Source organism: Sus scrofa, unplaced genomic scaffold (assembly GCF_000003025.6).
Source record: "Sus scrofa isolate TJ Tabasco breed Duroc unplaced genomic scaffold, Sscrofa11.1 Contig434, whole genome shotgun sequence".
Taxonomy (NCBI): domain Eukaryota; kingdom Metazoa; phylum Chordata; class Mammalia; order Artiodactyla; family Suidae; genus Sus; species Sus scrofa.
In genome coordinates, this window is record NW_018085205.1 from 266,766 (window position 1) to 281,221 (window position 14,456).

General features: G+C 37.0%; 1 protein-coding gene across 1 annotated transcript; it reads right to left on the bottom strand.

The window, feature by feature from the left end:
• Positions 1-493: 493 nt before the first annotated feature.
• LOC110258785 (olfactory receptor 7A10-like) lies at positions 494-1,369 on the bottom strand. Its single transcript, XM_021082037.1, has one exon. The coding sequence runs from the start codon at positions 1,298-1,300 to the stop codon at positions 494-496; it is 807 nt and encodes a 268-aa protein (XP_020937696.1). The 5' UTR covers positions 1,301-1,369.
• Between the last annotated feature and the right edge of the window lie 13,087 nt (positions 1,370-14,456).

Here is a 14,456-nt window from a genome sequence, read left to right on the forward strand (position 1 = left end):
ACAAAACTGACTAGCATCCATGAGGACACAGGTTCAATCCCTGGCCTTGCTCAGTGGGTTAAGGATCTGGTGTTGCCATGAGCAGACACAGCTCAGAAATGGCATTACTGTGGCTATGGCATAGGCTGGCAGCTACAGCTCTAATTCAACCCCCACCCTGGGAACAACCATATGCCATGGGTGTGGCCCTAAAAAGACAAAAACAAAAAAAAGTTGAGAATAAATTTGAGAGTGTGAGAAGACCATGAAATGGAAAGACACTTGCGTATGAGTGAGATCACAGTTTAATCAAGTGAGTTACCTAAATTTTATGGAGGAGTTGAAGTCTAGGAAATGAAAATTCCAGGAAATAAATAGGAGGAGCAAGTTCTACTTTCAAATCTGATCAAAGAATCTGATAAAGAATTCTGGATTTCTGGCTTTGCAGCTTTGAAATCTTCAACCATGTGGCCTTCTTCAGCCAAGGACAAGTGGTCACTTCATAGGTATCATTCTAAAGAGCCCTCTTTATGTCCTTGTTCCTCAGACTGTAGATAAAGGGGTTCATCATGGGTGTGACCACAGTGTACATCACTGAGGCAATTACACGTGAGTGTGAACTGTGGGTATCTGCAGAGCTAAGGTACACCCCTAGGCTTGTGCAATAAAATAAGGAGACAACTGAGAGGTGAGACACACAGGTGGAAAATGCCTTATATTTCCCCTGAGCAGATGTGATTCTACATATAGAGGAAACTATCTTAGAGTAAGAGTAAAGGATAGCAGCGAGGGGACCTCCACCCAGCAGCAATCCTGCAAAATACATCACCATGTCATTAAGAAAAGTGTCAGAACAGGCAAGGTGGACCATCTGATTGAGTTCACAGAAATAGTGAGAGATTTTCACTTTGTTATAGAAGGAGAGCTTCAACACCATTATGGTTTGTAACAAAGAATACAGGACACTGATGATCCAGTTAATAAGAACCAGAATTCCACAGAGCTGAGGATTCATGATGACTGTGTAGTGCAGGGGGTGGCAGATGGCAACAAAGCGGTCATAGGCCATCACAGTCAGGAGGAAGTCATCCAGCCCTACAAATAGTATGAAAAAATACATCTGTGTGATGCAGCCTGCATAGGTTATGACATTGTTCTCTGTCTGTGTATTCGCCAGCATCTTTGGGATGGTGGTGGAGGTGAAACAGATGTCCACAAAGGACAGGTTGGAGAGAAAACAGTACATGGGGGTGTGGAGGTGGGAGTCTGAGCTAACAGCCAGGATGATGAGCAGGTTTCCAAACACAGTGATCAGGTACATGGAGAGGAAAAGCCCAACAATGAGGGGGTGCAGTTCTGTTCTTTCTGAAAATCCCAGAAGAAGAAATTCTGAAACACCTGTTATATTTCTCAGTATCATGTGGTAGATGTGACTACAAGGAAAGGATAAAAAAGTGTGACTAATTTTCATGCAAATAGACATTGATTACATTGTTGAAATGCTACTTTTTGTATTTTGTTTCTAGGAAATTGATGTCAACATTTTGTCCTTGGATTTAACAATGTGTATATTGTTTTGGAAATCAAAATCTCCTAAAATGAAATCATGTGGTATTGATATAGAAAATAACAGCTTATCTATCTATCTAGCTATCTATCATTTTGTCATATGGTGACAGATGCTATGAAGGAAATAAAAGCTACTGGAATGGAGAGAATAATTTTGGACTTGTATTTTTTTATAGGTGTTCAGGTAAGACATGCAGATAAGGTGATGTATGAAAAGAGACTCCAAGGAAAAAGAGCAGGGCCATGAATATTTGGAAAAATATGTGCGAGGCAGGAAAAACAGCCAGTGACAAAGCCCTAGGAAGGGACATGTTTCAGATGTTCAAGTGGGGAAGGTCATGGGCAGGAGTGAGGGTGAGGAGAGATGCTGCCAGAGATTGGTGAGGAACAAGGTCAACTTCCTTCTGATGCTAAACCTCAAGTCACACAGAGTCCCTCATCTAGATTTCTCCATCACTTTATAAAAGTTTTGCAAGGCTGTCCTGCATGTTGAACTGCATGTTGTCTTCAATACCTTCTGTTGAATGAGGCCTGGTCTCTGTGTATAGGAATCTGACTTAACGTTACAATTCAAAACACTCACATAATAAACCCTGGCTCCATAGGATTTGTTATTTCCATGTATTTTCACCCTAAACTATCCTGAATGAATTAGAGGTTGATACAACTCAAGTTGTTTTGATCGGATTATGTATAAATGGCATCCAGACATTCCAGTTTGTAATCTTCCCAGGTACCGATAAACATGGTGCTTGATTTGAGTATGGCCATTTTATGCCTTGCATTAAAGATACATGAATTTTTTTAGTGAACCAATATGCCTGTATGCATATTCTCTATATATATACATATATAGAGAGAGACAGAGAGAGAGACAGAGAGAGAGAGACAGAGAGAGAGAGAGACAGAGAGAGAGAGACAGAGAGAATGGACATAAAAGAAATAGAGATCTAATAAACCCAAATGACCCTTGAGAGATAATAGCCAAAGAAACCTTCTTTTGTTCTTGTGACTTTTCAGGTGCTATTATACTCCTTTGATGCCCAGGAGAGATAATTAAAAACATAAATTTATCCAAAGATAAATATCTTATGGTCTGAAATATTTATGGATTGTATGGCCCAAGAGAAAAATGAGCCAAAGGAATAAACCAAAATTTCACAAAAGAAGGTTTATTAAGTATGATGAATATGAATTGAACATTACTCACTTTTTGATCAGTCTGGAACATTTGTTTTTCCTGTGACTATTTCATATTCATTTGACTAATTCCTTTTACATGGTCTGAAAGAAGAGGAAGCAAGCCTCTTTCTCCCTTTTCATAGGTGGTATCTTCTCTTTGCTATTCGTAGGTTTTGATCATTTTTCTGCTGTCTTCTGGACACAGTCTAATCCTTGTTCTGATATTGTCTGACCATCAATGGCCTCCAAAATCTATACACATCAAAACTATAAACACCATGACAATCCTAACTTTTTACCGAGTAACTTTCTTCTTCTTAGTTATCTGAGGACATTGTATTATACACACATTTCTTTCATTGTGCTGTGTCTTCAGTTATAATGCTAGCTCCAAACACTCTAGGACTATAACTGTTTTGTTCATCTTCATATTTTAACTGAGTACGTGAGTACATGTGAACCTGTACAAAAATAAATTTAGACAAATGAAAAGTTAGGAAATAAAATGAATCACAAGAAGAATGAAACCAGCTTAAGTAGAATGGTTTCAAAACAAATGTGGTAAACAGTACTGAATGGAGCATTGAAAATTAATGGTCAAGAAATACAGTAGCAAAAATTTGTGACGTTAATATGGATTAATTAAAGTGGCAATGACCTAAATGCAAATCATACATTATATAATGTTCCTAGAGTGCTCTGGCATGCAAGACATGCTCAGTTATTACTATTATTGAAAGAATTAGGATTTGTCTTATAATATATGAACATTTAATATATGGAAAGGTTGTATTTCTATTTATTTGGAAAGGTTGAATTGTTGATAAAAGTGGGCCTACATGTCTGTCTATCTATCTTGCAAAAAATTAAGTTTCTTACTCTCCTTACACATCTTACAAAAAATCAGAGAGATTACAACTTTGGTGTAAGAATAACCAACCATTTTAGGTGAACAAAGACAAGTAAATATATAAAATCAATGGGTGGGCAAAACTACCTTAAATATTGCAAAATCACAGAAGCAATAGACCTGTATAACTAAATAAAGTTAAAAAATTAAGGGCCAAAAATATGCCTCACAAGTCAATTGAAAAACAATCCAATTGTAAGAAATATTTGAAAGGCAGATAATTGTAGAACATAGGTATATGTGATACAAGCATATAGTCCTTATAGGCAAATCTATATGATGGTCAAATATATAAGTATTAGCTCTAACTCAATATTGGCTTAAGAAATCTACATGAAGGGAGTTCCCTTTGTGGCTCAGAGGTTAATGAACCTGACTAGGATCCATAAGGATGCGGGTTCAATCCCTGGCCTTGCTCAGTGGGTTAAGGATCTGGCATTGTTGTGGCTGTGGTATAGGCCAGCAGCTGTAGCTCTGATTGGACTCCTAGCCTGGGAATGTCCATATGCGCAGGTGCAGCTCTTAAAAAAAAAAAGGAAAAGAAAACAACATGAAATCTCTTTCATACCTTGGCCATGGGAAAAAAAAATTTAAAGTTTTGTCAAATGTGGGTTGAGAACTTTGGAACTAGTAGCAAAGGAGATTCCCTTATTTTTCTGGCAGAAATATGAGGTATTATAACATTTTGGGGGGAAATATGATGACTATAGAAATTCAATATGCAGGACATTCATTAACTCAGTGTTCTTCAGTGTTGGGACAATGGATATCCTGAGCCAGATTATTGGCTATGATAGAGTCTGCTCTGTGCAGTGTAGTAAGTTTGGAGGGTCTCTGACCTCTACTGAGCCCTCCATGGGTTGACAGACAAAAATCCCTGGTCATATTTAATGGGCTCAGGGGGAAAATCATCCACAGTTAGGACTTCATTATTTTAGCATATTTTTGTGGGAGTTCCCACTCTAGCTTAACGGGGTCAGCAGCTTCTCTGGAGCACTGGGACATGGGTTCTACCCAGCCTAGGCAGTGGGTTAATGATCTGGTGTTGCTGCAGCTGCAGCATAGGTTGCAACTCTGGCTTGGATTTGATCCCTGGCCAGGGACACCATATGCTGAGAGGTTGCACCAAATAATAATAATAATAATAATAATAATAACAATAACAATAATAATAGAATGCCAGAAAACTATATTTTTGTGGCACTGATATAATAGTGAGTTAATGATAATGGATATGAAAGACCATCAATACGAGAGTGGCATAAGCACAACATAAACTGTTATACAGCCATAAAAATAACGAGTCTTAGAGTTTATATTGTGACTCAGCTCTAATGAACCCAACTAGTATCTATGCGGATGCAGGTCCTGTTCTTGGCCCCACTCAGTGGGTTAAGGATCCAGTGTTGCTGTGAGTTGCAGTGAAGGTCGCAGATGAGGCTCACATTAGTTGTTGCTGTGGCTGTGGTGGATGCTGGCAGCTGCAGCTCCAATTCGACCCCTAGCCTGGGAAATAACATATGCTGCAGGTGCAGCCCTAAAAGAAAAATAAATAAATAAAAAAGTGATTATTTATTATACTAGTGATTGGAGGCAAGTCTGTGAAGAATTATTTTGTAAGAAGGAAGGTAGGAAAAATGTCATGAACAATGACTGCTCTAAAACCTAGAGAGCATTTAAACATGCATAGGATCCTATTATTCATAAGTTTAAAATCATATGAGTATGTGGATATGTATAACATAGAAGTTTTACTTATTTTTTTCCATTCTTTATTAAAGTATAGCTGATTTACAGTGTTGTGCCAATCACTGCTGTAGTAAAGTGATCCAGGCATACATATAAATACATTCTTTTGAAGTATTAAAAGAAAATAAGACCTTATGGGAAAAATGCCAGTGAGAATGAAATGAGGTTAAGTGGAGTGGTTTTGAAGAAACTGTATGTAATAAAGTGGAATGAAAATCTATAACTGAGCTATATAAAGACATGAAATAATTTAACAAAATAAACTTGGGTCACAACATAAAATTATATTACCAATGACCAGGAAATAAAAGAATATAGCAGAAGGGCTTTAAAGTAGGGAGATAAAGCAGGGTCTAAGTTATGATTTCATCTTAGATGAAGATTTGTGGATTTCAGTGTTCTTAAGGAGAACACAGATGATCTTCCATCAAACAGTAAAGAAGGATGCTTTCCAAAAATGTCTGGACATGATGTAACTTTTAGATATAGAGCTAATTGGAAAAGGTTAAAAGGAAGATGAAAGAGAAAGTGAGATATAAAAACTTGTTGGCTGCTCCTGTTTTGGCTCAGTGGGTCAAGAACCTGACATAGTGTCTGAGAGGATGCAGGTTCAGTCCCTGGCCTACATCTGTGGGATAAAGATCTGGCATTGCCACAAGCTGTGGTGTAGGTTGCAGATATGGCTCAGATATGGTGTTGCTGTGGCTCTGGCATAGGTCTCAGCTGTATCTGATTTGATGCCTGGCCCAGGAACTTCCATATTTTCAGGGATAGTCATAAAAGTATTTTTTGTTAATTTTTTGGAAACTTACAAATGGTGATATATTAGTAGTAATGATGCAGAACTTTTTGCTTAAAACAGTGATTTGCAAGTGAAGAATATTAAAATGTTAGCTCAATTTGATAGGAAAAAATAGAAAAGCAATGGAGATCATATATGCCTGAAATGTAGATGTGACTACCAAAATTTACGTATACCCACAACTTCTCTCAAATACATCTGTACTGACATAAAATAACTATAATCAAATAGCTAGTTTATGAAAAAGAACTTCAATTCTTTGTTTGAAAATTTACCCAAAAGTAGGAATAAAATGTTCTGATACCACTATACAAAATCAGAGAACTCATGCAGATAATTTGAAATAAAATAAATGATGGCTAACATTCAGAAAAACTTGTTAAGTACAAATTCATCTGAGGATGCAAAGAAACAAATTTACTGTTAGAACATTGTCTGGAAAGTAGTTTGGATCAAGAAATGAAGAAAAATAATGAATTAGAAAAACAGCTTACTGGGTAAGATTTTAGTATTTCAGATCATTTCAACTATTAATTGATTTAACTGTAATTTTATTTCATTAAAACCTAGAAGTATTTTCATAATAAAAGAACTAACCCTATTTAAAACTTAAAAAAATAAAAGGGTAACAAATCCACCTACATATTTGGCCTCAGAGGTAAGGAAATAATTGCTAAGGGAGTTAATTAGCAAACCCTCTTTATGTTTTTTTTTTTTCATATTTTTCCTAAGAAATTTTGAGGTGTATGTCTCTGGCAACTACTATTGCAGGATGTATTTTCAATCATTCCTTGGTGTGCATCTTATTCATCAATACTGAAACATGTTCCATAAACTCAGTCACAAATATTAGAAAGAAATAATCCTCAATATATATTATATCCTTCCATCCCTAACATGCTGTTTCTCTACACAAGTTATTTCATATGATTTTGGACACATGTTCTACTTTTATTGTAAGCACTTCATGCTTCTCACCCCACTTCTGACTGGGTTTCCATTCTTACCATTGAAATGGCATTCCTACCAATCCATTCCTACCATTGAATGTTGCCTTAGTGAGTTTAGTGTTTACTTCTATATTTAGGACCATAAAAATATAGTGTTATTTAACTGAGGAAGCAAACAATCTCAGTGGTTTTTGGGCTCTGAGTTATGCTGAGTTGGTTCTCTGGTGACCTCATAGAAAAATTTTTAGATTTCATTTTACCTGACTTATTTCTGCAGTGTCTTTTTGGCTCTTGGACTCACCTGCATGGGAACTCTAGAATGAAGGTCTCCCTGTGGAAGTCTGAATGTCTTCCTGGATGGTTGATGATGGAGAGTGAAGTTCTGTCCCCAGGCAAGCCAGCAGGAAGGGGTTAAGCAATAGCCAGTTAGCCAGACACAGGACTCTAAAAAGCAACACACTGTCTCATCCATGCATGGGTTTTACAAGTTCAGGAACTGAGCAGAGGATTTTAAAACTCTTTGCATCACTTCATTAGGTATAGTTGCTTTATGTTACAATGACCTATAAGCACATGACTTCCCTGTGGGACTTGGTCTGGACAGAAGGATTTTTCCTGCTGATTCTCTGTTCCCAGGATACCAGTTACAAGCCAGATGAATTCAATTTTTTAAAAAGTAGAGAAGAGTTTATTTAAAGTGTTGCATCAATTTCTGCTGTACAGCATAATGATTAAGTCATGCATATATGTACATTCATGTTCTCATATCATCTTCCAGCTGGTCTATCCCAAGAGACTGGATATAGTTTTCTGTGCTAACGCAGTGGTATCTCATTGCTTATCCATTCTAAATGTAATAGTTTATACCTACCAACCACAAAGTCCCCGTCTATCCCACAACTCCTGCCTCCCCTTTGGCAAAAACAATCCGTTCTCTATGTCTGTGAGTCTGTTTCTGTTTTGTAGATAGGTTCGTTTGTGCCATATTTTAGATTCCACATATAAGTGATAGTCATATGGCATTTGACTTTCTCTTTCTGACTTACTTCACTTAGCATGAGAATCTCTAGTTGCATTCATGTTGCTGAAAATGGCATTATTCCATTCTTTTTATGGCTGAGTAATATCCCATTGTGTATGTGTACCACATCTTCTTAATCCACCCATCTGTCAATGGACATTTAGATTATTTAAAAGTCCTGTATACTGTGAATAGTGCTGCAATGAACATAGGAATGCATGTATCTTTTTGAATGAAAGTTTTGTCCAGATATATGTCCTGGAGTGGGATTGCTGGATCATATGGTAATTCTGTATTTTGTTTCCTGAGATACCTCCATACTGTTTCTCTGGTGGTTGTATCAATTTACATTCCTACCAACAGTGTAGGAGTGTTACCTTTTTCCACACCCTTTCCAGCTTCCATTTGTATTAATCATTCTCCACTAACTCTTTTTACTTCCAGAGGGCTAAACTCTCAGCACTTTATCCCAATCCCGAATTTAAATTTTCTCCAACATATGAGACTAAGGCAATTTCCCTGACTAGGTCCCTTGGATCATTAGATATTGACTGGTGGTGGGTATGGGTACACAGCCCATGACATTAATGCCCTCTTATAAGAGGGACAATTTCATTCCTTTAAAATAAAATATTGAACGGTGTGTTCTTTGGCTTCCTGACACTTTTGCTAAAATCATTAGGAATTTCATACTTATATTTGCAGTTGAGGGCTGTCATTTTGCCTCTCATTATAAAGTATTTGTAAGTTATAGGACTTATTTAGATATTTTTGAGTACTACAACCTACCTTAACACATTACAGGGATTATTTGATTGAATTTTTAGAGCTGTTCATTCTGAGCTTGCGTTATTATAATTCTATCCTCCATTTCAGGAATGGGGTTCAGAAGCATTTAATGTTCTGCTGAAGATTAAAAACTGATTCTTGAATGGAGTCTTGATAGGAATTCTATCAGAATGCCTTTCAGTGTTCAGATTCTGATTTGTGGTTCTCAACCAGAGGTGGTTTGTCTCCATGGAGCTAACATTTTCCACACAGTAGGTGTTTTATTCTCTGCAAAACAACTCAAGAATATGGTCCAGGAAATATCCATAGCCTTTGAGGAGGAACTAAATCTCCCTGACTTTGCTTTATGGCTAAATTATTATTATTTTTTCTTGCTTGATTGCTTTCCTTTGCTTCTGGATTTTCTTACTTTTCCAATTAAATTTGCTGTTTGGATTATTTTTTTAAATTTTTTAGGGTTGCACTGGTGGCATATGGAGGTTCTCAGGCTAGTGGCTGAATAGGAGCTACAGCTTCTGGCCTGCACCAGAGCTTACAGCAATGCCAGAAATATAACCCAATGAGCAAGGTCAGGATTGCACCCACTACCTAGTGGTTCCTAGTCGGATTCATTTCCACTGTGCCACAATGGGAATTCCCAAATGCAGTTCCTTATTCTTCAGTTCTTCCCAGCTGAGGCATGAAGCTCCTGGGTGATCTTGATGGCAGAGGTACTGAACTGTGGACAACTCTATGAGTAAGCAAGGCTCTGGTTATGTTTTAGAGTTTTGTACATAGTATCATATATTTTCCACCCCAAATTATCTTTGTCTGAAATTTTGAATAAAAAGTGAATGTGTTCCTTCCTGATATGTGAAAAATTCTAATTCATTTACATAAGGATCCTTGAAACACACCAAGTAATATACTTCTGAAAAGTTTTAATAGACCTTATTTTCAAAGAAGATATATAGATAATTAATAGACAAATGTAAGGGTGTTCCCATCATTAATTAGCGAAAAGGAAACTAAAACAGTGGAGATATTGCCTCATGCCTGTTAGCATGGCTATTATCAAAAAACAAGAAATAAGTGTTGGTGAGAATGTGGATAAACGTGAACATTTCTTTATTGAAGTGATTGTCTTTTCCACATTGTAAGTACTTTGCTCTTTTCTTATAAAGGAATTGTCCATATATGTATTCACTCTTGATGAGAATGTAGATTGGTGCTGCCACTGTGGAAAACAGTATATAGATTGCTCAAAAGATTAAGATTAGGACTACCTTATGATCCACCAATTCCAGTTTTGAGTATTTATCCCCAAAATGTGATAACACAGTTTTAAAAGATGTATGCACCCCTAAGTTCATCACGACATTAGTTTCAATAATCCAATATGGAAAAAACCTCTGTGCCAATCAATGGATGTATGGATAAAGAAGAAGGTATAAGTACCCAGGGCTGTATTATGACCACTCACTCATAAGTATAGATGAAATCTTGGGGGAGATCAAGATGGCATTGTAAGAGGGTGTGGAGTTCAGCTTGCCTACAAACACATCCAAAATACATCTACATGTGGAATAATTCTCACTGAAAGCTAACTGGAAATGACAGAAGAACTATTGTACAACCTAGACTATAAGAGAAAAATGCCCAATCAGGTAGGAATAGAAGAAAAGCAATCCATCAGGATCTGTGCCTTTGGGAGGGGAAAAGGAGGAAAAAGGAGATTGCATGGGTGGATACTTGCTTTGATGAGTGAGCAATTCAGCCAAAAACTGGGCACCTCATCATGGGGTCCTAAGCAGAGGAGACAAGCTTCCTTTGGTGGTTTTAGATTACCGGGACAGATGGAAGGATGGAGAAGTCTGGACTCCACTTGTGAGGAGTACATTCCCATAGTCTGCCATCCCCAAGGTCAGGGCAGAGAAAGGTTTGCTTTAGTGGCCACCAGGTTTCCAACAACTCTCTCACCAGGCAACAAAGCTGAGCTGAATGAATTCTCCAGGCTTGCTCACTCCCTGCCACATCGTAGCTCTGGATCTGAATTTTCTGGCAGAAACATAAACTGTTAGAATATTTTAGGGAGTAGTCTGAAACCTGCTACAAATATTTCAATACAGGTATTCTCTAACTCAAGGTTCTTCAGTGTTGGAACAATAGATATTCTGGACCAGATCATTGTTTGTGGTGGGTGTGTCCTGTGCATTGTGGGATGTTCAGAGCATCCCTAACCTCCCTCAGGTTTTCACATGTGACATCCATAAAGGTCTTTGAACTTTGCTCACTGTATCCTGTGAGAGCCACAGTTTGAGATTTACTATGGCAACATATTTTTACAGCATTGATATAATAGCAATTTAATGATAGGAAAGACTGTGAAAGTGGGAGTAGCACAGGCACACAACATGTTAAATGGCCATAAAAATAAAGAATCATTATTAGACTAGGGATTGGAAAAATTAATGAGTAAGAAAGAAAATGGGACAAAAATAAGAAAAATGACTGCACGAAAACCTAAAGAACATTTATAATGTATACAGAATCCTACTCATGCAATTGTGTAAAATTTTATGAATATGCATGTATACATATTATGGAAAGAGATGTTTTAAATGAAAGTCAGAATTTAAGGGGAAAATGTCAGATAATGAACTAGGTTAAGTAATGTTGTTTGAAAACAACTGCATCTATCAAAATGGAAAGCAAATCTACAGGTATGTTATATGGAGATATGAAACAGTAATAACTTAGCAACATGAACAAGGGTCACTAATATAAAATTAAATTGCCAAGGACTTGGAACTAAAAGAACATAACAGAAGTGCTTTGAAAATGTAGGGAGATTTAAAAAAATAGAAAAAAATCAGTAAAACCAAGAGCTGGTTTTTGAAAAGGTAAACAAAATTGACAAACCTATGGCTAGACTCACCAAGAAGAGGAGAGAAAAAACCCAAAGAAACAAAAAAAAGAAACAAGAAGGAGAAGTCACAACAAATACTATGGAAATACAAAAAACCATGAGAGAATTCTATGAACAATTATATGCCAACAAATTTGACAACCTGGAAGAAATGGACAACTCTCTAGAGACTTAGAGCCTACCAAAACTGAATCAAGAAGAAATAGATCAACTGAAAAGACCAATCACTAGAAATGAAATTGAATATGTCAAAGAAACACTCCCTACAAATAAAAGTCCAGGACCAGATGGCTTCACAGGCAAATTCTACCAAACACACAAAGAGGAAATTATACTTATCCTCCTTAAACATTTTCAAAAAGTTGAAGAAGAAACACTCCCAAAGGCATTCTATGATGCCACCATCACCCTAATTCAAAAACAAGACAAAGATACCACCAAAAAAGAAAACTATCAGCCAATGTCTTTGATGAATAGAGACAAAAAAATTTTAGCCAACTGAATCCAACAGCATATCAAAAAGGTCATACACCACGACAAATTGGGATTCATCCCAGGTTCACAAGGATGGTTCAACATATGCAATCAATTAATGTCATACACCACATTAACAACAGTCAAAAATCACATGGTCATCTCAATCGACGCAGAAAAAACATTTGACAAAGTCCAACATCCATTCATGATCAAAACTCTTACCAAAGTGGGTATAGAGGCAGCATACCTTATCATAATCAAAACCATTTATGACAAACCCACAGCAAAGATAATACTCAATGGAGGAAAGCTGAAACCTTCCCACTAAAATCTGAAGCAAGAGAAGAATGCCCACTCTCACCACTGTTATTCAACATAGTACTGGAATGCTAGCCACAGCAATCAGACAAACAAAATAAATCAAAGGCATCCACATAGGAAGAGAAGAGGTAAAACTGTCACTGTATGCAGATGACATAACACTATATATAGAAAACCCTAAGGACTCCACTCAAAAACTACTTCAACTGATCAACAAATTCAGCAAAGGAGCAGGCTATAAGATTAACATTCAGAAATCAGTTGCATTTCTGTATCCTAAGAATGAAATATTAGAAAAGGAACACAGAAACACAATAACTTTTAAAATTGCACCCCCAAAAGTCAAATACCTGGGAATACACATGACCAAGGAGGTAAAAGACTTATATGCTGAGAACTACAAAACATTAATCAAGGGAATTAAGGAGGATCCAAAGAAGTAGAAAGATTTCCCAAGCTCCTGGGTTGAAAAAATTACTATTGTAAAAATGGCTATACCAGCCAAAGCAATGTATATATTCAATGCAATCCCTATCAAATTACCCATGACATTTTATACAGAACAAGAAAAAAGAATCCAAAAAATTTATATGGAACCAAAAAAGAACCATAAAAGACCCAGAATTCCAAAGCAATTCTGAGGAACAAAAACCAAGCAGGTGGCATTAACTCCCCCCGCCACAGACTTCAGGCAATATTACAAAGCCATAGTCATCAAGACAGTGTGGAACTTGTACCAAAACAGACATATTGACCAATGGAACAGAATAGAGAACACAGAAATAAACCAAGACACCTATGGTCAATTCATCTTTGACAAAGGAGGCCAGAACATAAAATGGGAAAAAGATAGTCTTTTAAGCAAGTATTGCTGGGAACCTGAACAGCTGCAGGCAAATCAGTGAAACTGGAACACTCCCTTACCTCATGCACAAAAATAAACTCAAAATGGCTGAAAGACTTAAATATAAGACAAGACACCATCAAACTCCTGGAAGAGAACATAGGCAAAACATCCTCTGACATCAGCCTTGCAAATGTTGTCTCAGGTCCATCTCCAAAAGCAATAGAAATAAAAGCAAAAATAAACCAATGGGACCTAATCAAACCAAAAAGCTTTTGCACAGCAAAGGAAACCAAAGAGAAAACCAAAAGGCAACTTACAGAATGGGAGAAAATAGTTTCAAATGATGCAACTGACAAGGGCTTAATCTCTAGAATACACAAGCAACTTATACAACTCAACAGCAAGAAAGCTAACCACCCAATGGAAAAATGGGCAAAAGACCTGAATAGACATTTCTCCAAGGAAGATATAAAGATGGCCAACAAGCACATGAAACAATGCTGAACATCCCTGATTACTAGAGAAATGCAAATCAAAACTACCACAAGATACCACCTCAAACTAGTCAGAATGGCCATCATTAATAAGCCTACAAATAACAAATGCTGGAGGGGGTGTGGAGAAAAGGGAACCCTCTTGCACTGTTGGTGGCAATGTAAACTGGTACAACCACTCTGGAGAACAGTATGGAGATACCCTAGAAATCTATACATAGAACTTCCATGTGTCCCAGTAATCCCACTCTTGGGTGTATATCTGGACAACACTTTGCTTAAAAAAGACACATAAACCTGCATGTTCACTGCAGCCCTATTCACAATAGCCAAGACATGGAATCAACCCAAATGTCCATCAACAGATGATTGGATTAAGAAGAAGTGGTATATATACACAATGGAATACTACTCAGCAATAAAAAAGAACAAAATAATGCCATTTATAGCAGCATGGA